The sequence below is a fragment of the Pinus tabuliformis genome, chromosome 6 (genome assembly GCF_031772625.1).
Source record: "Pinus tabuliformis cultivar Carrire ecotype Pingquan chromosome 6, CPIR1, whole genome shotgun sequence".
Taxonomy (NCBI): domain Eukaryota; kingdom Viridiplantae; phylum Streptophyta; class Pinopsida; order Pinales; family Pinaceae; genus Pinus; species Pinus tabuliformis.
Genome location: NC_142292.1, coordinates 768,880,858 through 768,908,757, shown reverse-complemented (window position 1 = coordinate 768,908,757; position 27,900 = coordinate 768,880,858). Strand labels below are relative to the sequence as shown.

Below are 27,900 nucleotides of genomic sequence, written 5' to 3'. Positions count from 1 at the left end.
ATCACATTCCAAAACAAAATGCTTTTCTACTCCCACTACTTTAAAAATACAAAAAATACACACCATCTTTAAACCCATCGAATCTCTGCCATAAAGATTTTTAATTAAGCATCAAAAATCTAAAAATCTCTGCTCTCTGCAATAAGGATTTTTAATTGAGCAATTTATATGAATAATAATAAATTTATACGGATGAGTAGCAACTAAAAACCGTTCATGTAACCACGCGGTCGACAAAACGTAAAAACCACTGTCATGTTATTCCGTTCGACGATTCCTTCGCCCGTAAGGAATCGATCAACACTGACTGTACTGTCCACTCATATATAAACCAATCAAACCTCGGGGTTTCCGATCTGCACTCACAGTAGGGGCGCATTTTTTTGTGCATTTAAATTCATGATAAGCAAGGCCATCATTCCCATATTTAAATTCATGATCAGCAAGGTCATTGTTTGCATCCTTTTCCTCTTGGCTTGGTATTCCATCCCTCGAAGAGTTAGCGATGATTATAACAGTAACAGGGCGTGGTGCGAGAGCTGGAGGCTGAATGTGGAGCTCAATAACTGTGGCGAATGGAGAAACGTTCCTGCACAATATGTGGATCACGTGGGTCGTTATATGTTAGATGGACAATACCAGAAGGACCTACGATTCACTGTAAACTTAGCTCGTGAATATCTCCACAGTGAGGAAGTGAAGGCTGTAGGAGATGGGAAGGATGCCTGGGTCTTCGACATTGATGAAACCACTCTTTCCAATCTTGGTTACTACCAGGAAAATGAATTTGGGTATGTCAAAATACATCTCATTTTCTCCCGTTTATATTTATCTTAATCTTTTCAGATTATAATCATGCGGACATTGGTGGTTTATTTCAGAATAGGGCTTTCAGAATTTCTATTTTTTACAACATAGAAAATTATAGATATCTTAGATTCAATAATCTGAGAATATTTTTAGTCATATACATAATTTAAGAACACTTTTAAGTTATATACACAATTTAAAAAATGAACAACGATTTTTCTATTACTAATCTCAATAATTTTTCCATTCTTGTTGTACTGGTGTTGCAAATTCTTAGTATTGCAAATAGCATATAATTATTTTGATTGCTATTAACTTGCAAATTACATGAGATTCTTTTATTTGTATAATAATACACAAATTTTTAGTGCTGAAAACAGGTTTCATCTTCAATTTCTGTTACCCTACAAAATATTATACAGAGGATGCTACAAACTTGCTAATGAAATCAATTTCTATTCCCCTGTACAAATTCAGATATTTGCTATTAGAATCAATTTCTGTTTCTCTCTAAATTCACACATTTTTCCTGTTATTATTTTTTTTTTCACTCTGTTTGCGTTGTGGGTTTCAAACTTTTAATCTGTGTTCAGGCCAGTCTATACTTGACCTTCAATGTTATTATAACTTTTATTTTGATGTTAAGTTGGCCAAACTCCACTGCACTTATTAGGCGCCCGAGCTTGGAAGGTCTGCAGTGGTCAAGACATGGTAGCTCAGAACATGCTCTGATTCCCCTACCATAAATTTTGGTGTTCAGATTGCCAGTCTTGGGGTTCAGATCTTCGAACCTAACTCTGCACTTATTAGAGAATGTCCCAAATGGCTCACTACTTGCCTAACTCTGCACTTATTAGAGAATGTCCCAAATGGCTCACTACTTGAACGAAGGTATTTGTTGTGTATTATTATAAACTGTTAGGGTTTGGATAATGGTTGGACAAAATTCCTCTTTACCGGAGGTTAGTATGTTGTTAGATATATATTATATTCTTTGTACATACAATCCTGTAAACAAGTAAAACATTTTTTTGGAACTAAAGCCTTCCCATTATAGGGTTAGGCAATTAGCCCACTGGGCGTGCAGGGGTTTGCCCCTGGGGAAAAATGTTTGGATTGTTTTGTTTGTATTTTTGCTTTATTGACTCACTGTATTTAACACAATTATATAAAAAAGGGTGTCATTCTGAATTGGGTTATTTTCCAGTTAAAAATGTTCAGAATAAATCTCTGTGAATATCTTGTTTTCTTGATTTTATTGGCAAATCTTTCTCTTACACAAATTTATCAAACTTTTCTATATATTCTTGATTGGTGTGAAATAATGACTTGCATAGCTGCACGTTGTTTAATTCGATTCCCATAAAATTTATAGACCAAGTTGTTCAGAGTCATTATTCTAGTTGCTTATAGGTGTAGTGTGATTAGGAAGAGCTTGGCCATTGGGAAATATGACCTTTGAATTAGATGAGTCCACTGAACCACAACTTGGCTGAAAATTAATGGCACTGGCAGGGGAGCTCCTTACAACCGTACCAAATACTTCACCTGGGTTATGGAGAAAAAAGCAACTGCAATAAACGAAACTCTGTCCCTGTATAATGAGCTCAGAACAATGGGCTTTAGCGTTTTCTTCATCACAGGAAGGAGATACATGTACCGGGATGTGACAGCAGACAACCTGTTGCGTGCAGGCTACAAGGACTGGGCAGGTTTGCTAATGAGGTATGCTAATTATTCGTTACAAATTGAATATTAATCCCAGTACATGCTCTTGATAATTCAACAGAGATAGTGAATTCTTTGTTTGATACTCTTTTGCAATGGAGTATTGGCTTTAAATATTAACGGCCTTAATTGTTGGGACTCTTCAGAGAACCAGATGACAAACCTAGCAGAGTAAAGAACTTGAAGATCACAAAAAGAGCTCAATTGGAGAAAGCTGGGTATCGTATTTGGGGAAATATGGGAGATCAATGGAGTGATATCACCGGAGATCCTGCAGGATATCGAACATTCAAACTACCTAATCCTATGTATTATGTTGGTTGAAATACTCTGAGTGGTGACTATGTATTGTATTGGCTTAAACAGTCATAATAGTGACGATCTTTTACGTTGAAAATTTCTTAGAGTAGCTATTTTTCTACTTTACAATGATTCATGAGGAAAATAATACTGTTTTCTATGGAAGGTTGTTCTAAGGTCTAAAAACTAAAGTCTAAAACCATGTTTTCGTAGCACCTTATAACTAAAATGAATTTATTCAGTGAGCATGCCCTGTTCCTTCAACCTCAAACTAGGACATTTCAAGATTTTGCAATTGTAATATTTTTTAAATTTTTTCTAACTATAGATAAAAAAAATTCCAGTCAAGTATTTAAGCTTTTTCTGATTAGCTTTTTGCATTTGTACACTGTGTTTTAATGGGTCCTACATATTAATTGTTTCAAGTGTGTCAGACATTTTAGACGGGGCAGATGTGTTTTATTCTAAATTAGATTGAAGTAATAATTCTCAAAGACTCATATATTGAGGTAGTCTGTAAAACTCGGCAAATTCTTTTATGATTGTTTGTAATCTCTCTTTGATTAGGATTTCAATAATAATCCCACTTACACCTGTATCACAATTATATAACATTAAAATTGATCAGTGAATTTGACAAGTAAATATTTCAGAAAATATGATTTTGAAGAGGCTCGAGTTTTTGGTGATTACTGAGAATTCACCGTAGGATGCTTTCGGTATCATACCTTAAATTCCCATGGCATTATCTAAAGCATATTTGCAATTTCAAATTAACAGAAGTATCAATATCTTCCTGGATAAAAATTGAATGCAAGTCTCGACTTTGATTCATCATTTGGATCCAGGGTCACTGCATTTCCTGAAGATTCAGAGAATCGTTTTCTCCCTGTCATTTAATTATTCCTGCAGTCTTATCTAACATCCAGTGTTTGTTGCCCACGGGGCTTTGGATTGACGGTGAATGGGTGTACTGTAAGGGCACTCGCGATAGGTCACCAGTTCAAATCCCCGTGGGTGTTTAGGTAGTATTATATAGATAAAAAAAACATCCAGTGTTTACTTACATCAAATTAGATTTGTTGGCACTGTAAAGTAGCTATTGGTTATATCAAGGTAGATTTTGCATTTTCTTTTTTCAGTGAAAGAAAAACACATGACTTTTTATAAAAAAAATACTAGTACATCAAACATATAAAGTCCGTCAAAAGAGAGATGATCATTGATCTAACTGAATATGGAAAACTAAAGGCATACAGAAGAGACATAACAAAAATAGCATGTGCAGGATCCATCAGAAATCAGTGCGGGCGGTAGAAAGCAAAAGCTGGTAGTCACAGAAAAGACTATACGGAAGACAGCAACTAGGAACACCATTGATCCGAACTTAAACAGGAACGCAACAAATTACAGAGATAATCATAAACACATATATGCAGCGGAAATAATACTTCATTTCATTAATGTAAAACACTGAAATATGCTTACAAACAGAGATGGAAATAAACCAGCTAGGGTGATGGTAGCTTATCTCTGAGAAGAGATGTGGTGGCTACATGCCTCTGAACTGTGTTACAATGAGGCTCGAAGGCCTATTTATTGTTGAGAAACAATGGAGAACCCTTAACATTCCAAAACCTAACCCTAGAAGATGAAACACTAAACTGTGGGCCCCATTTGGGTAAATTGGTACATCAACTTCCCGGGGTCGTAACTTTGACATACGATCTCCATTTGACGCGTACAATAACTCGTTAGAAAGATCTATCCGAGCACTATCACTTTGGGAAGGGCAACATCAGTCCATGGACCCATGTTGCCCCCAGATTTCCCAAAAAACGTCGTTTAGGGCCTCAAAACGGCTCCAGAAGTTCAGGACCCGAAAAAACTGCTAAAAATAGTAAACTGTGCTACAATTTAGGAAACTGAAAAAACCTGAAAGAGATAGTTGTGGGGGTCCAAATGGGATAGGTGGGTGGCCACCAACATCCACCTGGATCGTTCCTCCCCCCTTAGGAAGCAATGGTCCCCATTGCGTTGAGTTTCTCCCTGAGATGAGGAGGCTTTTGTTGATCTGGGTCTTTGGTGAGCTGTTCTGCAATCTCTGATGTGTCCAGAAATGGTGGGAAGCATGATCGACGACGGTCCACATTGAACACTCAGTGCAAGTGAAGGAATGGATGAATGTTATGCTTCAAAACATTGTTTCCCGTAGCCTTGGTACTAGTGTAAGGACCATGTTGGAGTGGTCTGAGTTTCTGATGGGTTCTGGTAAGGTGTTCTCTCTGCAAATGTAACCAAACTTTGTCACTTACCTGAAACTTGTGTGGTACCCCTGTGGGTGAGGAGAAGTTGTTCCTGTGTTCTGTCATGACCGTATCCCTTTGTTGCTGCTGCTGCGTGGAGGAACCCTTTGCGGGAGTCATGGATGTGGTGACGATCTTCCCCTTACTTTGGGAGTGAACTAGACAGATGAATTTCTTGGTCTGTGATATGAGCTTGCTGCCTTTCTTGGTAGTGATCAAAGAGGTGGCGATAGCTGGGGCCACCTCCGGTATCCTGTATAATGAATTATCCAAAGAAATAATGACAGTGCGAGGCCTTGACTCATACACAGCATGTCGCCTCCACAAGTATGGCTGGCCTAATAGTACATCGCAAACATCCAGAGGTGTAACATCACACAATACCTCGTCTGTGGAGGGCTTGATGTTGTAGGGAAGGCGGCACTGCTGGCGAACTTTGAGATCTCGTCCTTCGTGAAGCCACCCGATACTGTACGGCTGCGGGTGTGGTGTAGTCGGTAGGCCCAACCGCTTCATGACCTCTGTTGAAACGAGGTTCTTTTGGCTACGACTGTCGACAATGAATTGCAGCGGTGAACCCTTCACCCACGTTTGTGAGTGGAAAAGACGCTCCCCTTCCTCTGGATTTTCGTGCTCATTTTTCTGGATCTTGGTAGTGGCAATAGTGGCGCTGGGATCCGCATCAATGATCTGCTTCCCTTTGCCATTCCCCTTGTCAGGTTCTGGCTCAGGGTTGTGTTGAAACCCCGAAAATCGGGTCGACAACAAGGGGGATACCCACCCGGTCCGGACCTTGGTTGGCAGCTCCTTATCCGTTTGGTGTAGCGGGTCCGACTGGGGATAATGGGACCAGTTTCCCAATCTAAGGGTGTGTGTGTGTGCAGAGTTGGATGATGCTGATCTAAGAGTTCTAATCTAAGCTACTTTAATCTAATTCTATGCTATTGTAATCTAATGAAAACAACACATCTAATCTATGCTAACCCGGGATGTATTTCTTCTATTATGCGATCTAAAGAGATTTCAAATAATAACTGGTAATAAAGATCATTCAGCTATCATAAGAATGGAAATCAATTAAGATGAACCACTTTGCATAAAAAGTTAGGCAAAACAGTTGTGAACAGCATATCGCATAATAAATTATTCAGATATCAAACATAAATAAATGGCTCCACCGTACAAAAGTGCCAAATGGTAACTCAAACATTCATGCAATAACACATAAACAACTAAAAACTGTATATCACTTTAAGAATATAAGCAAAAATGGCCAAGAGATAAAAATACCATTTATGACTGGTCCTACTCATAAGCTTCAAGCAACAATGATTTATCTCTACTTGTTCTAATATCTACCAAGAGTACAGAAGTGCAACATCAGTAGCAGATATCAAATGCAAACATTAATAAACCTTGATCCATTCATTTATCAAAACCTCCTCTGAGGGTGCAGAAGTGCATGTTTTGAGGACAAGTTTTTGACAAATTTCTGGACCCTTCTCTAAATGCCTGAGAATGATTTAAATACTGCTAACTAAATAACTTAATTACATAAATTTAGGATACGGTTTAAATGACTGCCCTTTATCTAAGCAAACTTATTTCTAAAAATTGAATCTAATTTCCAACTATTTCTGCATTTGCTCCTTAGTGTTGCGAGCATGCAACATTTGCCTGGGAAGAGTCGGCTGGTTGTCTTCTGCTTTTGCTTGGGCTATGAAAATAGAAATGGCAAGTGCTGGCACCACTTTTTAGTAAACTAGAAGATATTTTTGGGAATCATCTTCTGGCTGGGCGAATTTACTGCGTATATACTTGATAACAACCCAAATTCCTCTTAAATTGCCCCTGCTTTTACTATCTCGGTTTCCGGACTCGTGGATGACTAAGCAAGTTAGGGACTTTGCTTTCTGAACAATTTTCTTAGCGATGCGCGATTCAAAAACTGCCTCCGTTCTTTGATCCGGGCCTTTCTGGTGCGTTTTCCGCCTTTAGCGCTTTTTCCTTTACCGGGCATAAGCTTCAGAATTTTGTAAACATGCTGCTTTTGTGAGCTTTTGACCTTGAGTGTCGAATCGCCTATTGATATCAGCATCTGTTCAGTAATACTCTGAAATCTGCGTTTCTGTTGCATGCGGTATCTGTTTATGAGGGTATCTCTTCTCTGTTATCCGAGCATTGACGCTTTCCCTTTTTCCTTAGATGTTTCCTACACATTGCTTCATGTTGTTTCCTGTTTTTATTCCTGCAGTCCACACAAAGGAAAAGAGTAATGATAATAAATTTTGACACGAAAGCTTTAAGCTCTACGAATGTATAAAATCATGACACCCACAGTGCACTGACTTTTTGAAAAACACAAAACTATCCTTCATGAATACTTTGGCGTACATCCATTAATTTCCTTTAAGGTGCGCGCCCAATTTTTGGTTTAGGGACAACTTTTCTTGAATGCTGAGCCGAGGAAAATTTGAGATGGGTGATTTCCGCGACTTGCATCGCAGCATCGCGGATCGCATTATCAAGATGTGTCATCGCGGAGTTTCCTGATCAGTTTAGCGTAGAATCGCGCAGATCGCAGGATCGCAGCATCGCAAGATCACAGATCGCACTCATCGCAAGATTGCAGATCGCATTTATCGCAGATCGCACTCATCGCAAGATCGCAAATTGCATTTATCGTTGCAATTTGTTAAGTTATTGTGTGCTGTTTATGCGATGTTGCGATATGTGATGTCACATATCGGCCATCGGAGATTTCTTAAGATTTTCATTTAGGGGCGCTTCTTAATGTATGCGATGCGATGAATTTCGCGTCGCTTCTTCGCAGTTTTTTATTGTGCTCATAAAGAAATGTTTCACTCTTCTCCGTACGATTTATTTTTTGAGGAGTATAATACAAAAATGTTTATAATTTTTTTTGAATTTTTTACTAAGGGTCCCCACTTCTTTAGTGTTATTGCTAATACTAAAGAAGGAGGGGGGTTGTTGGTGGTCACAACAATGGCGATTCACTTGGAAGAACCAGTTATCTCTGATTTTCTATTGAACTTTTCAAATTTCCAAAACAATTTTTTTTTAGAAATTTAAACCTTATTATAAGAAGATAAAGCGCATTATACTCCAAACTGTCAATGACATTTTGTTCCAATCTCTTTCTATTTTAATTATTTGCTTCCTCAGCTTGTCCTTGCATTTACATCAACCATTACTTGGTCTTGAAAAGATAAAATAAGGTCTTCCCTGTGTACCAGTTTTTTAAATATGCTCATTTGTCATAGGTAGAGCCTCTGCTGCCAGCAGGCGTTCATAGCCTCGACAGAGTTACCTATTACCCAGTAATGATCCTTTATCCTGCGTAAGGTGATCTACAACTTTCAAATAAAAACCCATATTGACACTTTTTTTTTTCTTTTTTATTCTTAAAGAACAATGTCTTGGTTTGGTAGCCAAATTATGACACAATCATTCACTTGATTTACACTTTTGCTGAACAAGCTGGCTCGTGATGAGACCCCTTGTCTTTTGATCTCAACAATCTTAAGTCGTTGCCCTGTTTTGGTGGACAGTAATGGCAAAGGCAGCAAGTTATAATATCTGTGATTATGATAAACCGGATCGTGATGAGACCTCTTATTCTTCAAGATATAATGTATCTTTGGGTCGTTTCTCTAAATGCTGCGATTTTCTTTAGCAGGGAGGAAGTCATTTTTTTCCTTAAGAAAGCCCTGGACGACAATAATAGAGTTTTTTGGAAATGGTTGTTCTACAGGGAATCCTCATTTTGTTATTAATACCTTTCATTGTACTGATATAAAACAATTTCTTCACTAAGATTGCTTTCATCAATTTTCTTGAAGTTGAAACTAGTATCATATCTGGGTTAAAGTTTTTAACTATATCTATTAACAATAAAGATCAATTTTCCAAAAGATTTGCTATTTATACAAGCAGAAGTTCAAAATCTGATAGAGAAATGGTGTCTTTAGTAAATGTCAAACGCTGTTAACCACAGGCAAATTTTATTAGGGAGGAAAATATTTAAAGAAATGAGAGGTAACTATTCCCTTGGATTATGTACATGATAGGGATAATTTCTTCTCTTATTTTGCCTATCAACATTTAAAAATTAAATTATCCACCTAATAACCTAGCTAAACTACCCCTACTCCTATTCTAACTATACACAGAAAATTTAACTAGGTAAAATGATATTTCTAGTGGAACCATCTTTTCATTTTTATTCCTACACGTATGTACCTTTCAAACATCAGTGTTAAGAATAAAACTTTTCTTGGACTGTGAATATTGAATGTAGGATTAGAAAGTGTAACTTCAGTCGGAATTCCGCCTGAAATTTCTTTCTTATGAAATCTTCTGTCCAATTGGATACCTATTGGATCATAAAAATCAGGATGAATTTCTGTTATGGATTGGTGATCATGTAATAGGAAAGATGACAAGCCAGGTTGTGAATATGATTTTTTAGTTTTAATGGCCTGTAATCTACTATGCGTTAAAGTCAAGCTTTTAGCAATTTCTCGTAAAAGGAAAGTTTCCACATATAAATCACTAAATAAATCAATGAAGAATAGATGGAAATTTTTGGAAAGAGATTTATCAATTAACACGAATTGCTGGCAAGTTTCCAAAAATACTTTCTTTCGTTGATGATGTTTTGGATGACATAGAAGTTTCTTCTGAAAGGCTGATATTGATTGATCTTGGAATTGAAAAAGTTCTGTATTTCCTTGACACAATTTAGTTTTCCAAAATGGTAATACATCTCTCGAATGTTCTTTGATAAGGTGCTCAATATACCATAGTAATCTATCAAAAGTCTGAAAATTTAAAATACAATCCAATTTTATACAAAATGAGTGCAAGCGAAAAAGAATGCAATGATTATCTATACAACTAATGTTACAACACAACTCGGATTGACTTGAAATATCTTCTTTTTCACAAGAACTGGCCAGAATTACGGGATCCGAGTAATTTCGAAATACGTCTTGTGAATCAGAAAACAAGTTATGATTGGGAACAGGCATGGGGGATCATAGATCGGGATATTGTTTTGGATAGTAAAATCATGCAAATGATCTGTCACTCTGGAATGAGGATTGACTGATATGATTCTCGAATTAGAACATCTCTCATTATCTGAGCTCTGTTGAATTACTTGAGATAAATCAACATCATCATCATCAACGTAGCTATCATAAATGATTTTACAAGTTTCTCTAGATTTTTCTTTTTCATCCAATATTTTCAAAAAAGGAAGGTCAAGTCGTTCTTGTTTGTAAATGACCAAAGGATGCTCTATAGCTGCCTCTTTATCTTGAAAACCTAACGGTGATTCATTTGAATAATCCTTTGTACTTTTTGAGATATCATTAATACTGAGGGGGAAAAAATTATCATCACTAAATACATCAGGATAAAGAGAAAAATGTGATTCCGAAACAATGCATTTGAAAATATCATCGTGAAAAAATTCTTGTTCATCACATTCATTGTAGACATCGGGCTTTAGATCATACCTTTGTGTGTTTGTATTTTCCGAAAGAGAATTAATTTGCTGTTCTAACCTTGGCGTCTGCATTTGTTGACTTGCGATGATATTATCTAACCTTGTCTCCAAGATGCTTTCTGGTTCCAAGGCAGGCTTTCTTGCAACGTTCTCGCTTTTGTCTTCTTGCATTAGAGCAGACATGTTTCCTAAGCTTTGGGAAGTTTCTTCATCATGTGTGATTCGCACATTCAAATTGGAATTTTCATTCCTATTAGAAGAAAATAAAACAAGACTTTGACTAATTTCTGATGGATCGGACATAGGAGGTAGGGAATGCTCAGCATAATCTGAAGATTCTTCATTCATGAGTTCATTTTCAAGATCATATTTTAGACAATCAAGATGAAATCGCATATTAAAATCCCTAACAGATTCATCTTCTTTTCGTAGATATTCAATTTCATCATATACCTGATCATAATCATAGCAATCAAATTTACAAATGAAAGCCTTGACAAATTGGTCCCAGCTGTGAATTGAGGCAACTAGGAGGGTTCTACACCATTTTCTAGCTTCCGCCGTGAATGTGAGAGTAAAAATTCTGCATAAAATGCCTTCATCAATTCTTTGAACGTTCGAACTTGAAACACTTTGAATAAATTGAAGGGCATGATTAAAAGCAGAAGAATTATTCTTACCATTGAATTTTACCTGAGACAAGAGTCTTATCACTTCAGGTGGAGTGTTGGAAGAGGCACGAACATGGATACAACTCCAAATGGGAAGTTTGTGAGCAACCATCCTAATTCAAATGATTACGATTTCAAACCATTCCAACAGACACTATGCTCAGGCCCTCCTTCTAGTGCCAAATATGTTGAAGCCCCGAAAATCGGGTCGACAACAAGGGGGATACCCACCCGGTCCGGACCTTGGTTGGCAGCTCCTTATCCGTTTGGTGTAGCGGGTTCGACTGGGGATAATGGGACTAGTTTCCCAATCTAAGGGTGTGTGTGTGTGTGCAGAGTTGGATGATGCTGATCTAAGAGTTCTAATCTAAGCTACTTTAATCTAATTCTATGCTATTGTAATCTAATGAAAACAACACATCTAATCTATGCTAACCTGGGATGTATTTCTTCTATTATGCGATCTAAAGAGATTTCAAATAATAACTGGTAATAAATATTATTCAGCTATCATAAGAATGGAAATCAATTAAGATGAACCACTTTACATAAAAAGTTAGGCAAAACAATTGTGAACAGCATATCGCATAATAAGTTATTCAGATATCAAACATAAATAAATGGCTCCACCATACAAAAGTGCCAAATGGTAACTCAAACATTCATGCAATAACACATAAACAACTAAAAAATGTATATCACTTTAAGAATATAAGCAAAAATGGCCAAGAGATAAAAGTACCATTTATGACTGGTCCTACTCATAAGCTTCAAGCAACAATGTTTTATCTCTACTTGTTCTAATATCTACCAAGAGTATAGAAGTGCAACATCAGTAGCAGATATCAAATGCAAACATTAATAAACCTTGATCCATTCATTCATCAAAACCTCCTCTGAGGGTGCAGAAGTGCATGTTTTGAGGACAAGTTTTTGACAAATTTCTGGACCCTTCTCTAAATGCCTGAGAAGGGTTTAAATACTGCTAACTAAATAACTTAATTACATAAATTTAGGATACGGTTTAAATGACTGCCTTTTATCTAAGCAAACTTATTTCTAAAAATTGAATCTAATTTCTAACTATTTCTGCATTTGCTCCTTAGTGTTGCGAGCATGCAACATTTGCCTGGGAAGAGTTGGCTGGTTGTCTTCTGCTTTTGCTTGGGCTATGAAAATAGAAATGGCAAGCGTTGGCACCACTTTTTAGTAAACTAGAAGATATTTTTGGGAATCATCTTCTGTCTGGGTGAATTTACTGCGTATATACTTGATAACAACCCAAATTCCTCTTAAATTGCCCCTGATTTTACTATCTTGGTTTCCAGACTCGTGGATGACTAAGCAAGTTAGGGAATTTTCTTTCTGAACAACGCATCAAAAACTGCCTCCGTTCTTTGATCCGGGCCTTTCTGGTGCATTTTCCGCCTTTAGCGCTTTTTCCTTTACCAGGCATAAGCTTCAGAATTTTGTAAACATGTTGGTTTTGTGAGCTTTTGACCTTGAGTGTCGAATCGCCTATTGATATCAGTATCTGTTCAGTAATACTCTGAAATCTGCGTTTCTGTTGCATGCGGTATCCGTTTATGAGGGTATCTCTTCTCTATTCTCCGAGCATTGACGCTTTCCTTTTTTCCTTAAATGTTTCCTGCACATTGCTTCATGTTGTTTCCTGTTTTTTATTCCTGCAGTCCACACAAAGGAAAAGAGTAATGATAATAAATTTTGACACAAAAGCTTTAAGCTCTACGAATGTATAAAATCATGACACCCACAGTGAACTGACTTTTCGAAAAACACAAAAATATCCTTCATGAATACTTTGGCGTACATTCATTAATTTCCTTTAAGGCGCGCGTCCAATTTTTGGTTTAGGGACAACTTTTCTTGAATGCTGAGCCGACGAAAATTTGAGATGGATGATTTCTGCGACTCGCATCGCAGCATCACGGATCGCATTATCAAGATGTGTCATCGCGGAGTTTCCTTATCAGTTTAGCGTAGAATCGCGCAGATCGCAGGATCGCAGCATCGCAAGATCGCAGATCGCACTCATCGCAAGATCGCAGATTGCATTTATCACAGATCGCACTCATCGCAAGATCGCAGATTGCATTTATTGTTGCAATTTGTTAAGTTATTGTGTGCTGTTTATGCGATGTTGCGATATGCGATGTCGCATATCGGCCATCGGAGATTTCTTAAGATTTTCATTTAGGGGCGCTTCTTAATGTATGTGATGCGATGAATTTCGCGTCGCTTCTTCACAGTTTTTTATTGTGCTCATAAAGAAATGTTTCACTCTTCTCCGTACGATGTATTTTTTGAGGAGTATAATACAAAAAATTTTATAAATTTTTTTGAATTTTTACTAAGGGTCCCCACTTCTTTAGTGTTATTGCTAATACTAAAGAAGGAGGGGGGTTGTTGGTGGTCACAACAGGTTGGAACATGCATCTGATTCAGAAGCCTTCAACTCAGCCACCAGCGACTGCTTGGTCCGACACTCACTTGTGTTATGAATGAGACTCTTGTGGAACTCACACCACTTTCCTGTGTCCTTCTTCGACTTCATGGTGTTGTTCTTTTCTTGCGGCTTCAACGGGTTGTCTTGGGTCACCCCGCCTTGGCTTTGTCCTTTGGGCTTCGGATTTGCAGATCCAAAGTCTCGCTTCTTCTGTTTGAACTTTTGCTCAATTTTGACAGCGTATCGGTATGCTGTGCCGAGTGAGGAGATGTTCAAGAACTCCATCTCTTCCTGGATGTATCTGTGTAGGCAGCCGCGGTATTTGAGTACCAGATGCAACTCAGAATCCTTGATACCCAACTGTGTACGAAGGGTATGAAAAATGTTTGTGAATTCCGGCACATCTTGGTCCCGTCCCTGCCGCAGTGTGGTCCATTTGATGTATTTGTCCTCATAGCTTTTGACAAGGTAGTATTGCTCCTTGATGGCATCCCGGAAGGAATTCCAGGTGGGTGTGGCTGAAAATAGTGAGCCAGTATTTTCATCCTCCTGCTCGTAGTAGGTTTCCCACCAATCCTTGACGTGGGGGGCTGCTTTGAGAAGAGCGAAAACAATCTTTTCTCGACTCAAAAATTCATGAACAGAAAAATAACCCTCTAGCAGAGTTAACCATTTATCTACGGCATCTGCATCTATTTGACCCTCAAATATGGGGATTTCAAAATTAACTTGTACTTTAAAGGGCGTGGCGTTTCCAGAGTAGCTGCTGGAAGCCGATGCATCGCTTCTGGGTAGCCGTTGAAGGATCTGGGCAAATCTGTCCATCATCACGTTCCGTTATTGCTCGAGGGCTTCTTCGAGCAAGATTTTGATAGGATCTCCTACCCCCTCGTCTTTCTTCTCATCCGCCATGGGAGGCCGTCGGGATTTGCGAGGCTGGTCTTGCAAGGGTTCGACCAGTTCAAGCCCTAACTCCTTATATCCCGACCTCGTGGGGGACATGCAAAGAAAAACAGAGAAAAAGCAAACCGCTCTGATACCACTGATCCGGACTTAAACAGGAACGCAACAAATTACAGAGATAATCATAAACACAGATATGCAGCGGAAATAATACTTCATTTCATTAATGTAAAATACTGAAATATGCTTACAAACAATAATGGAAATAAACCAGCTAGGGCAATGGTAGCTTATCTCTGAGAAGAGATGTGGTGGCTACATGCCTTTGAACTGTGTTACAATGAGGCTCGAAGGCCTATTTATTATTGAGAAACAATGGAAAACCCTTGACATTCCAAAACCTAACCCTAGAAGATGAAACGCCAAACTATGGGCCCTGTTTGGGTAAATTGGTACATCAACTTCCCGGGGTCGTAACTTTGGCATACGATCTTCGTTTGACGAGTACAATAGCTCGTTAGAAAGATCTATCTGAGCACTATCACTTTGGGAAGGGCATGTTGCCCTCAGATTTCCCAAAAAACATCGTTTAGGGCCTCAAAACGGCTATGGAAGTTTAGGACTCAAAAAAACTGCTAAAAATAGTAAACTGTGCTACAATTTAGGAAACTGAAAAAACTGAAAGAGACAGTTGTGGGGGTCCAAATGGGATAGGTGGGTGGCCACCAACATCCACCTGGATCAACCATTCCCGCAAAATAAAAGAAGAGCGAGGGGAGAAACAAATCACACTATGTTATCTGGACAAATCTCGTTCTGCAGACAAAACAGATCTCCCTATGCTTGGAAACCAAGCCTAGTAACAATCAAACAAATAAATGAAAACACCTAATTTATAATTGAATCAGGGATATGAAGAATATGAAAAGCTCATACCTTTTACGAAATGCTCGTTGATGACCCTCACTATTGTCCTTGGTAGTTTTCAACATTTTTCCAAAAATGCTCCAAGAGAAAACCTGCAAAGACAAAACCAAACAAGAGATCAAAGCATAAAGTATATCAAAGATTCGATTATATAGCATGTAAGAAATCAAGGGGCCTTACAATAAACATTAAAACATATGCATATGGGAAGAAACAAGTATTTGTATTAATGATAATGAGTAGGAGATTTACAACCATGTGCCTTGATGTTGGGATCTCCATTCAACAATCTCCAATCCTTCTTTGCACACCAAGCCTTCAATCTCAATCTCAAATGGGTAGCATAAGGGCATGAGTTAAGTGCTAGAAAATTCAACCTCTATTCCATTGAGTAGCATTGTATTTATAGGAGAGAGGAGGGAGGTTGGAGACCCATATCTCATGGGATGAGATCCACATAAGGACGAATAGGTGGGTTTAGTTCCATGAATCTTGGGATGAGGTCCAAATGGGTAGGAGCTCGGGTTTAGGTGGTTGAGTATAAGCTTCCTCAACAAGAGTTCTAGAATTTACTTTTTATTTTTCATTTAGTTAGAAAGGTTGTTGCACATTTTAGTGGAGAACAGTGTGACATTGCGCAGATGACAATGACTTAACTTGTGATTGTGTTGTTTGTTCCTAGGAAAAGTACTACATTGCTTGACTTAACTTGTGATTGTGCAGTTTGTTCCTAGGGAAAGTACTACACTGCTTGAAATTAGGGTTTGAAAGCAATGTAATCTAGGATTCTTGTACTTCTCAAAATGATTTTTGCTCCATCTTTGTAGGGGATTGCTGAGAAGTGTTTGTCGGATAGTGAGAGATTTGGTTTTAGGGTCTTTTTCCTGAATCCTGAGTGTGACAAAATGACGTAACACAACAACATGAAAGAACCAACGCCTCATCACATGCCTTAACACACAGAAGAGAAGAAAATGCTCCATGGTAGATCTGTAATGCCTAGTTTCGATAGAGCATCGACCTCAGAGTTGTACTCCCTGTACACATGGACATAGTTGGTGTGGCAAAACATAGATAACAACCTGTCAATCCTGCGCATCCAACTGAAAATTAAAGGTGGATTGAAACTAGATTGTTTATTAAGCCATTTGATGACCACCTGTGAGTCACCAAAAATAAGCAAGGAGTCTATACCAAGCTTCTTTGCACAATATAAAAGGTCCCAAACCACAATAACTTCAGCCCGAGTATTTGATCCCTGAGCACTATTCCAGTGAAAGTGAAATTTGTAGGATGGTGTCATCAAGATGACCACCCCACATCCACACCTGTTTCCTTATGCAACTCCATCGAAGGAACTTGTCGAAAAAGAGATGACAGGGGCATTTAGGACAGATTTGTGTGGCAAATTCCAAGTAGAAAAGTCATCATATGCAAAAAAACATGGAACAAATGGAAGTAGTAATGTGATCCATGTTTAGGGGACGATCCTCAAATCAATTGATTTTGTTTGGTCCATATTCCCCGTAAGATGGAGAAAGGAGTAGTCTGATAAGCCAAGAAGTGTGTCATCCACCATATGCGACAAGATTCCATAGATGGAAAGTCCCGTCTTGCATGTATCTTCAAGGTTGACATAACCCGCACCCAAATGGAGATGGCACAGGGGCATTGAAAGAGAAGATGCATTGTGATTTATGAATCCACTTTACACATGGGGCATCTCCCTGGCCCAACAAAACCCTTCTTCCACATGTTTCCCCAAGTGAGGATTTTATTACTCCAAACAAGCCAGCCAAATATTTTTATCTTGGAAGGCATGTGCCATTTCCGGACTTTATAAAACCATCTATATTGCCTTTGCCCATAGATAGATGATAGGATATATCTATAAATTTGTGCAACCACAGTGTGACCATTTAGAAGCATTCCATTCCACCTGAGGTCATCAACCTTGTTACTGAGTATATGCCAACAAATAGGACTCTGTCTGTGTAATCCAACCAATTTTTGGTATATTTTGTATATTTGTACGGAAATCTAAAGACTCCGACAATTTGGAATGTAGTTGACAATAAATACTCTCTATGGCGATATTGTAGTTAAATGAGTAGAATTGTGTAGGAGAGTTGTAACACATCCAACCCTCTACCTAATCTTAAAAATGTGGATGAAATTATTTTTTTGTTTTTTGTTTTTTTTAACTCACATCAAACTACAATTATTATAATGTTAATTATTGTTTTGTTTGCTCATCAAGAGCTTTATAGTTATGTAAATTTCATCTTAATATGAGCTTGGGTCACAAAGTTATAGCCTTTAGAAACATGCCTATACATCTGACATGTGGTGAATGACATGACACCCCAGGGCCACATTTTGTGTCGATTAGGGCCTCGTCGATACCAGGGCCATCCAATATTTCCATGTGATTTATTGTCCCTATCATAAATCACGTTTTTAAACTTCCAATTACTCATATTAATACATATTACTCATGGATTAAATTAATTGTCCAATAATATCACTTTATTAACATTAACTTTCCAAAGTCTTCCTTTTCATAAAACTCTTATAAATTTAATAAATATTATTTTAGTATCCACCTTTTCTATGACTTAGTGCCCTTTCCAATATTGTAGGTTGTTATGGACTCTCATGCAAGACTTTACTATTACATGTTACCCCACTACACTTAATCAATTTCGAACATTGCAAAGTTGGTTTTTGCATAAATGGAAACTTCACAGGAGATTATGTATCTTGTATATGGATTTTGTTATTAACCAATTTGCACTTACATTTCAGTAATTCAATTTGCATCCACATTTCCACGGCCTCCATTTTTCCTTTTGAAACATTCAAAATGTAACTTTATCCATTTCCATTTTTAATTTATTTTTTATCCTCAACATTAACTACATTTTCAACCTTTAAAAGTAAATTGAAATAGAAATGTTAAAATATTGATTCTGAACATGATAGGAGTGGTTCTCCTAGTACAAAAGAGATTTACCATTATCTGAGAATTTAGGGAGGAAAAGCAACATTTTCCCTTACATTTCAATCATTCAATTTGCATCCACATTTCCATGGCCTCCATTTTTCCTTTTGCAACATTCAAAATGTAACTTTATCCATTTCCGTTTTTAATTTATTTTCTGTCCTCAACATTAACCACATTTTCAACCTTTAAAAGTAAATCGAAATACAAATGTGAAAATATTGCTTCTGAACATGATAGGAGTGGTTCTCCTGGTACAAAAGAGATTTACCATTATCTGAGAATTTAGGGGGGAAAAGCAACATTTCCCCTAGTTTAGGGGAATTATCATATTTTCCATAAATTGATGGGAAATAGCCAAAATTACCATCAAAACTAAAATCAAACCCTTTGTTTTAAAAGGAAAAAATTGTCATTTTACATGAAAGAGACATAATCATTAAACACATATGCATCTTTGAGCATAGATTTGCATAGAATTATTTGTATATACAAAACGTCATGTACAGATACAGGTTAATCAATCAAATTATTATAAACATTTTAGAGGTATGACGAGACTTAGATTATTTCTAGATATATAACAAAATAACCATTTATTATCAAAGAAACTAACTAAAAGTCATAAAGGCCGACTTGCTTAGTCTTGAATAGGGTCTTTCTCTTATCTTGATTTGTTAAGTTAAGGAATTGACATTTTGGAGGAGAGAAAATCAAAACTAGGATCTCTTCAAGAAGAACATAATCCTACAAAGTTGTAAGTAAAAAAAAACATCCCCATACATGTCCATAATGACAACAATCCTTGGATGCTTTTGTGCCTTCTCAAAATGAATTAGCACCATGTTCCATAGCAACCCCAAGATTATGACAATGTCCATAGTCAATTTCACACATGAAATCAAAGTTCAGCTCAAAAGAAATAAAGCATGAATTCACATTTTTTAACAACATTCACATGATTTCATGTAAATAACAAATTACAATTTTGAAAGATAAATGCACTTATCTAAATTCATTTAAGATTTTCCATAGACTGAAGAAAGGTGAGTCACTGTACACCTAACCATAGGCTCTGCGATACATTAATTTCCTTTATAGTTAGCTATTCCTGAGCTGTATTATGATGCCATAAGGGGAGAATTTGCTCGGTTGACATAGGTAGAAATATGAAGGAAAATCACATTCACATTAAAAAATCAACAAGTTGTCTTTCAACCTACTGAACAAGGGAGCCTACTTAAAGTCATAAGGGTCAACACAACTAGATGCACAACACAAGGGAGGCCCTTCTCTACCTCAATAGTCCCTCAATGTCCTCCCCTCTTAGTGCCTTCATGTTACTTACCTAGAAACCCAAAAATTTGCAGCCCTTTGTTCCAACTTGGGTTAAAGATTCTTATGCTTGATTTCTTCAACCAAAAAAACAAATTTAGTAATTCTTCAACATTCTACTATAATTCAGAAGGATTTTTGCCCCAAGTTGTTACCCATATTTTGTCCCTACACCCATTCATGTGCATCCTCATTTTCATTTGAGAACACTCCATTCTCTACCTTCTAACGCAAGTTTTTATGGGTCAAAATCAAAATTTCATGGGTCATTACTGAATTTTCTAGAAAGGTGCTTTGCTCATATTTCTAGGATAGTTTTGTACCACTCCTATCTATTCTCATAACTATGGGAAGTTGGTAGTTCAACTACAAATGTCTCTCTTAACTAATCTTTGGGAAAATGGGAAGATTGAGCAGTTATTTTTGGGCAAGTTATTTTTTCTAATATTAAATTACCTGGTTTCCCTTCACAAGTTGCTCTCATGGCATCAAATTATTTATAGGCATTCCTTCTTCATTCAATTGTAGAAATATTTTAAAATAAAACATATGTACACAATTCAAGAGTTTATCAAATGCCCATGTTGTCATCTCCAAAAATACAATTCATACTTAAAATTACAAAATAGGGTCCAAAATGAGGTGTTCCAATCTCCTCCCTCTTAAATGAACACCATCCTTGGTGTTCTACTTAGTAGAAGATATGTACAACAAACAAAAATGGATGTTTCCATTTTCATGGAATCCTCCAATTCCCATGTGGCCTCATTTTCTCTAAAGTGTTTCCACTACACCTTTACCTATATGATAGCTAAGTTTCAGAGTAGGGTTTTCTACCTTTAGGGCATTCACTAAGACTCTAATTGAACATTTCCTTTGGGTTTCACTTGAATCATAGCACAATCAATAATATGATTAACATCATAGACACATTTCTTAAGCAAAGATACATGCAACAATTTGGTTATATCTAAAAAATCGCATCCAATGGTGATAGCATTCTAGAACCAAAAACACATTGTAAAATCTACTCCATTGGTGAAACAAGATAATTATCTTTGTGTGAACCTTTATTCAAAATTCGAAAGTCAATACAAATTCAAATATCTCAATTTTTCTTTGAGACTGGAACCATGTGTGAAACCCATTGACTGTAAAATTGGGAAGTTGATATTTGCCTCCACTAATTTATTTAATTATTTTTTAAATTTAAAGTTCCATGGTTGGATGAGTCTTCCTTACTTTTCGTTGTACTAGTTTGCATCATTTTTCAATGGAACTACATGTTGGATTATTTTAGTGTCATATGTATTCAAATAGTTGTATGTCCATACAAAAATGTCCTTATATTCTCGAAAGAGTCATATGAAAGTAGTCGTTCTGAGACTGAACCACCAATTCCCAAAATAATATTTTTGGGATCATTTTCATTGTCTCGAATTACCACTTCATATTGAATCGAAGAGCTATTTGTCTTACAATTTCTAACTCTTTTTTAACTTGTCATGAAAATCATAAAAATTCTCCAAATTAACCATTGATTGTGGTATTGTGTTTTTTGCTTTGGGTTTTGGCTCTAAAGAGAATTCCTTAATCGTTGAATCATTTTGCAACTCATCGATGCCATATCCGTTGAATATACCCTTCTAATTGAGGAAATTTAAAATTTCATCATCATCGTCATCAAATACCCTCCAATAAGTAACATTGTCAAGAAGTAACAACCTAAAAATTAATTCAACAAAAAATTTAATAATAGAAAAATCAACTGAAGGAATTAATTTAGATGCTAAATTAGTGGTCCATGGGGTATAGAGTAGCCAATCACAAGGTGTTCTATTAAAGCACTCCATGGTGAGAAAGTCACCAGTTCATAACCCCATGTGCACAAATCTAAACTTATGAGTTGGTGTGGCCCAAGCTGGATGAAATGCTCGAGCGATTTTGACAGCTCAAAGTTACTCAAGGCACTGGTTAGTCCCATTGATTTGCAGATAAACTAAACAAAAAACAAATATGCCACATTAGCAAGAAGGTTAGCATTTGAATTTTGTGAATGACCTGCCTATATAGTATTAATTTTGTTGGTAATTCTTCACATGACTTGAAATATGAAGTATTAAAATTTTCACCTATTTTACAATGGTTTCAGAGTCACCAATGACCTTTAATTTTTTAACATTTAAATCAATCACCTTTTGGAGTCCTTGAGTAAGGGTACCATATTAAGCAATATTGTTGGTGCATTCGAACTCCAATCTATGTGCTATCATGATTTTATTTCTTGTTGAATCCTTGAGGATGGAACTTGCACATGCACCCTCAATATAATTGGAGCCATCAAAATGCAAAAGCCATAAATCCCTATCTAGATCAAAATTTACATTGTTAGAATCTGAATTTGCATGATTTATTACACTAACCTAAGTAAAATGGAGGAGATCATATTGTAAACACATATCACCAAAAGTTTGTTTCTCTGTAATAATTTTTTTGGAGAATGAATCTAAATAGTTGGATCATTAAGATTTTTAGTTGTGTGTTTCACATGCCTTTCTTCTCTATCTTAACTTTATTTGGTTGATCATTAAGGTTTCATAGATTCAAAATCCTATTCATTAATGAATATGATAGTTGATCTATGGAAGATCAAAACATATTTTCATCCCTTCCACAAAATATTTTGACCATATAGAGAACGAAATTTCTAGGACCAATGTCAGTGCTTCTAGTACCGATTCAGAATAGAAACTCTTCTTGCGATCAACTAATGGATTTGGATCGCAATTTATGAATAAAACAATTGAATGATTTTGTTGACGTATTTGACCTAAATGTGAACAGTCAATAGAGAAATATTCATTTAATTTTTCCGACCAATCCTTACTATGTAACACATTACAAATTTCTAGAATACGACAACAATAAACCAATGGTCTAGGGTAATTTTGGGTTGAAATAATCTAATCAAGGCATCCTTAAGATATTGTAAGACTTTGACATTTATTTTTTCTAACCATACAATCTTAGTAGTGGACTTCTTATGCTCAACGTTCAATTTTCTACATAAAAAGTAAGGCATTACATTAGATGAAGCCCCTAGATCCACTAAACAATTATATACATTTCTATTAAAAAATTCAAAATTCAAAAGAAATGTTGGGGTGTGAGAACTAAATTTTCTCCTATCAATGCAATATTCACATTAGATTTATTATTGTTTTGGGATGAAGAAATAATGAATTTTCGTTTATCCTTTTCCCCACTGTTAGTTGTATTATTGTCAAAATTATTATTTTGTAATGCTTGTAGAAGTTCATTTTTCTATTACATAATTTTAGATAGCTCATATAAAGAAATATTAGCTCTGGTTTTCTTCATATCTTCTTCCAAATCATATTCTAATCTATTATAAATTATAATTGACTCACCAAGTTGCAAATTTGACTTGCTAGTGGAAGAGGATTCTTCATAGGATAGAATGCAGTTCCTACATTTGATGGAGGTCCTTTGGTTTTCTTCAACTATTTCTTTGTTATCATCAATTATCCCTTGGGTACGTCCCAAATAACATTGATTGGTGGCTCAAGAATTTCATCATCATCCTACACTTCTTCATTAGTTGAATTTATTCTCCCTATTTCATCTTAGTAGGAACTTTAAACATATTTACAAATGCCAAACATGTTTGCTCTAAATGACTAGCATTGTGTGCTCTACAAAAATTATCTTGAGCAAAATCTTCAAGATGTATTTCTTCACTATTATGTTTTTGGTTATTTGGAGGTGCATTGTTTCTCATCAATGGAGGTCTCCAAGTTCCCTTAAATGATGTTTCCTCCTGTGGAATTTTCTTTAAATATATTATGTCATTAGAGAGATTCTTATAATAATTCTTTGCTAGCAATGCATGTCCACTATCTCCTTATCTTTATTTTTGTGAGCAATTCTTATGCTTGTATGTTTTTTACAATAGGAATTTTTTTCTTTATTCCAATGTTGATGTACATACAATATTAAGCATTTATTTTTCTACATCTACTATTTCTTCAAATGTGTCATCTAATGTAGTTTTACTTGCTCTTTTAACAAAGATATCAATTGAAAAAGGTAGATCGGTGGTATAAAATTCAAGAACATTAGTTGTAGCTCTTGAGTCTTCTTTTATTTTGTTCATTAAGGTTAAAAATATTTAATTGAAATCTTTAATTCTCTTTGTGGTTCATTTTAATCCTAGACATTGTTGGGATTTTATCCTCACCATTTCTTTTTAAAAAATGTATTCTTGAACTTATTCCAATTAATTATTGACCCATGGGGAATTTTAAAATATTAGGTTGATGTTTTTCGCTTGAAAGTAAATGGAAACAGAGGTTGTACACCCATTAAACTTACTGCCAACATGAATTTACATACATGATATTTCAGAGACTCTTTATTATCTAAGTTGTATTTGGGGAGAAATTTCTATGGGTACTTCAGCAGGTCCATAACTCCCAAGGTGAATTTACCTACATGTTCTTCTTTGGTTGTAATTGTCCTGCTATATCCATATCTCCTAGTGAAAGTCATGTTCTCCTTTGTTGATGAGCCATGATCCTCAAAGATGACCTTTTCAGACTATGCAATGGTGACCTTGAACTGCATTGCGGACTTCTCTAGGTGAATTTTAAGGAAAACTATGAGGAAATTCTAGAGGAATATTAAGAGGTGATAGTGTTTTCCCGCACTACTTGTTAGTTCAAATGTTAGCTCACTAGAATCTTATTTTCCCTCCAAAATTTCATATAATTGTGAACTTAGATTAAATTGAGAAGATAAGTCAAAGTCACCTAGTTTCTCTTTTCTAGGCTTCCTACATTTTTGTGGAATAGTAAATTGAATTATATTGGCTTCTTGCTTTGTGCTCTAGTGAAAATTGTCAATTCTTGTAACTTAGCTAATGCTAGATTATACAACCAAGTCTTCAACTAAACTTGAATCAATAGGTTAATCTAATGATGTTATTACAATGCTACTCAAGGAATCTATATCTTGTGGTTCAGATAAATGTACAAATGGGTATGATATGACAAATTGAGAAGGTTGTGATACTTATTTAAAAGGCTTCGTAATTGGAACCATTTGAGTAGGTGTACGAGATGATTTATTTGGCTTAGTTAAATGCAAATATATTCATTCATTCACATCGCTAACCCTCCTTCTAGCTCCAAATTATATTATTGACAGTAAAGAAAAATCCTTTACCAACAACAAAGGAGAATCACCCCATGGCAAGTTTCAATGAGACTTGTCCTCATTTAGTATAGCAATTTCCACCAATATGTGGGCTCGATTGCCACATAAAGTGTTGGGGTCGATTCAATATGGATCCAATTTTAAATAATAAATCCAAATTCTCTAAAATATAACTATCTATACTATACATGATATTTCTAATAAATATTATATATAAGTATCTATGATAGCTAGGAGCGTGTTTATTGAGATCAAAAACAAGAAAAAACATTAATTACTAAATTAAATGAAGGAATTTATAAATCACCAAGTATTGAGGAAATATACATATTGATAATTTTCAAATAAATAGTTATTTGAAAAAATCACATGTATTCTTGTATCTAATATAAAATATCAATTGAATAAATAAATGGATCACGGAAAAATTTTCAAATAGAATAAATATGAAAATTGCACAACTTACAAACTCGCAAATTATACAATAGCACAATCACATTCTCTAAATATGTTTGATCTCCAATTTGTCATTAAAAGATTGATAAAAATATACTAACTTCCTTTTAAACATTTTTCTTATTACAATATATTCAATTTACTCTTATTTCCATTACAACAAGTTTCATTTTCTAATTCATATTCAATTTTTCTTATGACTTTTTTTTTGGGTAAATCATATGATTATTTATTTCAAGCAATGATGTTGATACAAGTTTTCTATTTTCTAATTCAAGGAATTCTCGTTTAATAACAAACTGAAATTTGTTATACATGTGCCTTTGTTTGATTTAGGATATTGAATGTGGAATATTTTGTATTTATCCACAAACATATTTATCTCCTTATTTGTCCATTTATTCCTTATTCTCTTTTTTTTTCCACTCTCCTAGTCATCAAGATTATTCTTATTTCCTAAAGTTCTACCAAACGTACAAAAAATGATAGCTTGTATCCTTATTGTAAAGAAATTTTATTCTTACACAAACAAACATAAACAAGCTATTTGACACCATAATCTATTCCATTAAATTTTGTTTTGACGAATGAATTCCCCTAAAATAGAGAATCTATTCAACAAGAAAGACAAGAAATGCCATCTATTGGTTATTACTTAGGTTAATGTCTAATGTTAAACAATTAAAAGTATCAATCCCATATTTATTGGGTGAAACTATTACAAAGGTTTTATAAGTTATCCTTTTCTTAGTGTAATTCTTGTGCACAATAACATGTAGTATGGACAATAGTGTATCTTTTAATCTTAATCATATACTGGACTAGCACACAAAAAAAATGATATTTGAAAATTATAAGGAATGAAAATATTGAAGAGTATGGACCGAGATGACATGTTAACTAGGACATGCTAGCACCAAGTAGATGCCACATAAGATTATCCCCAACGACCCATAGGTTAACCCCCACATATGTGAGCAATCTGATTTAGATTGGAGAACAACTATAGATAACATGGAATAATCATAACAATCCAAATGTAAAATGTATAGCTAGATATATATGTATTTGGATATCCAAGAGGCTTGGATAAGAACTAAAAAAAGTAACTCAGATTCAGAATACCAAAACAAAAACGAAAAATCCAGGATCATGAAGATTGAGGAAATCCAGAGCGAAGTCCTGGATCCAGATAATGGTGATAGAAAATCAAACTAGAATATGAAAGACCACAATGATTTCCATCAAATCATTGCGCAAATCTAGATACAATGAAGTTCGGAAATTTGAATACTTGCGAAACCTATGTGAAGACTGCCACATACATTTTCATGCCTAGCTAGCTTCCACATAAGTTATCAATTCAATATTATTAATAAATTAAATCAACCAATGACCACAAGGGATGACATGTAATATGACATGTCATCATAAACTCACTCAAAGATTTTAAATTTGTTAAACTCATTTCATTGTTTGCCAAGTGTTATTTCAAAGCAACAAAATATTAGGTTAAATATAGCTCCAGATCCAAATATCTAAAATCCAAGATTTGGAAGTTTCAAATAATTATATATTAAGTTTCATATGGATCTAGATATCAAAATTCCAAGATTTCAAAGTTTTCTGCAAACAAAATTTACCCTGACCTGGATCTAGATACAAATAATCTACAAGAAATTTCCTATGGATCTATATTTAAAGAATATGAAATTCATAAATTTATATCAATTATGTGTATACATGATCTGGATCTGGATTACTTGCATTAAGATATCTAGAATCTTGAAAACCACACATATCATCAAACACTTTGAATTATTTGATCCAAATATTGTGACTAAGACATCTTCTATGATTTTCTTAGGATTATGCAAAACAACAGGAAATAAAATAAGATTAAATGATATAAAAAATGCATTTCGAAGGAAAGTACCTAAGAACAAACTCATTGAAAACTACGCAAAATTGTGAAACTCCATTACTAATGATCAAGTAAACCAAAATAAAAGATAAAACATTTACAAACTATATTAAATAAAAAATAAATGATAATAAATTGTAAAAATTTATAGGGTTTGCATTCTTTTAATGAATAAATTATTCAATAATGAGGGGTTGTTGTACCGACTACATCAATTCTTGAACATATAAAGAATCTTAGCTATCTCTAAATGCAACTATGAATGCTAGGCATATGAATATCCTTTGAGGTAATC

General features: G+C 35.4%; 1 protein-coding gene across 1 annotated transcript; it reads left to right on the top strand.

Moving 5' to 3' along the window:
* The first annotated feature begins 251 nt into the window (after positions 1-251).
* Positions 252-2,998, top strand: LOC149260994 (acid phosphatase 1-like). The gene is made up of 3 exons (XM_089421525.1): positions 252-791; positions 2,326-2,535; positions 2,685-2,998. The coding sequence occupies exons 1-3, from the start codon at positions 400-402 to the stop codon at positions 2,860-2,862; spliced, it is 780 nt and encodes a 259-aa protein (XP_089277651.1). The 5' UTR covers positions 252-399; the 3' UTR covers positions 2,863-2,998.
* The last annotated feature ends 24,902 nt before the right edge of the window (positions 2,999-27,900 follow it).

Coding starts and splice junctions, on each gene's coding strand:
- LOC149260994 (XM_089421525.1), top strand. CDS start 400: ATGATAAGCAAGGCCATCATTCCCATATTTAAATTCATGATCAGCAAG. Junction 792..2,325: donor TACCAGGAAAATGAATTTGG/GTATGTCAAAAT, acceptor TGGCACTGGCAG/GGGAGCTCCTTACAACCGTA. Junction 2,536..2,684: donor TGGGCAGGTTTGCTAATGAG/GTATGCTAATTA, acceptor GGGACTCTTCAG/AGAACCAGATGACAAACCTA.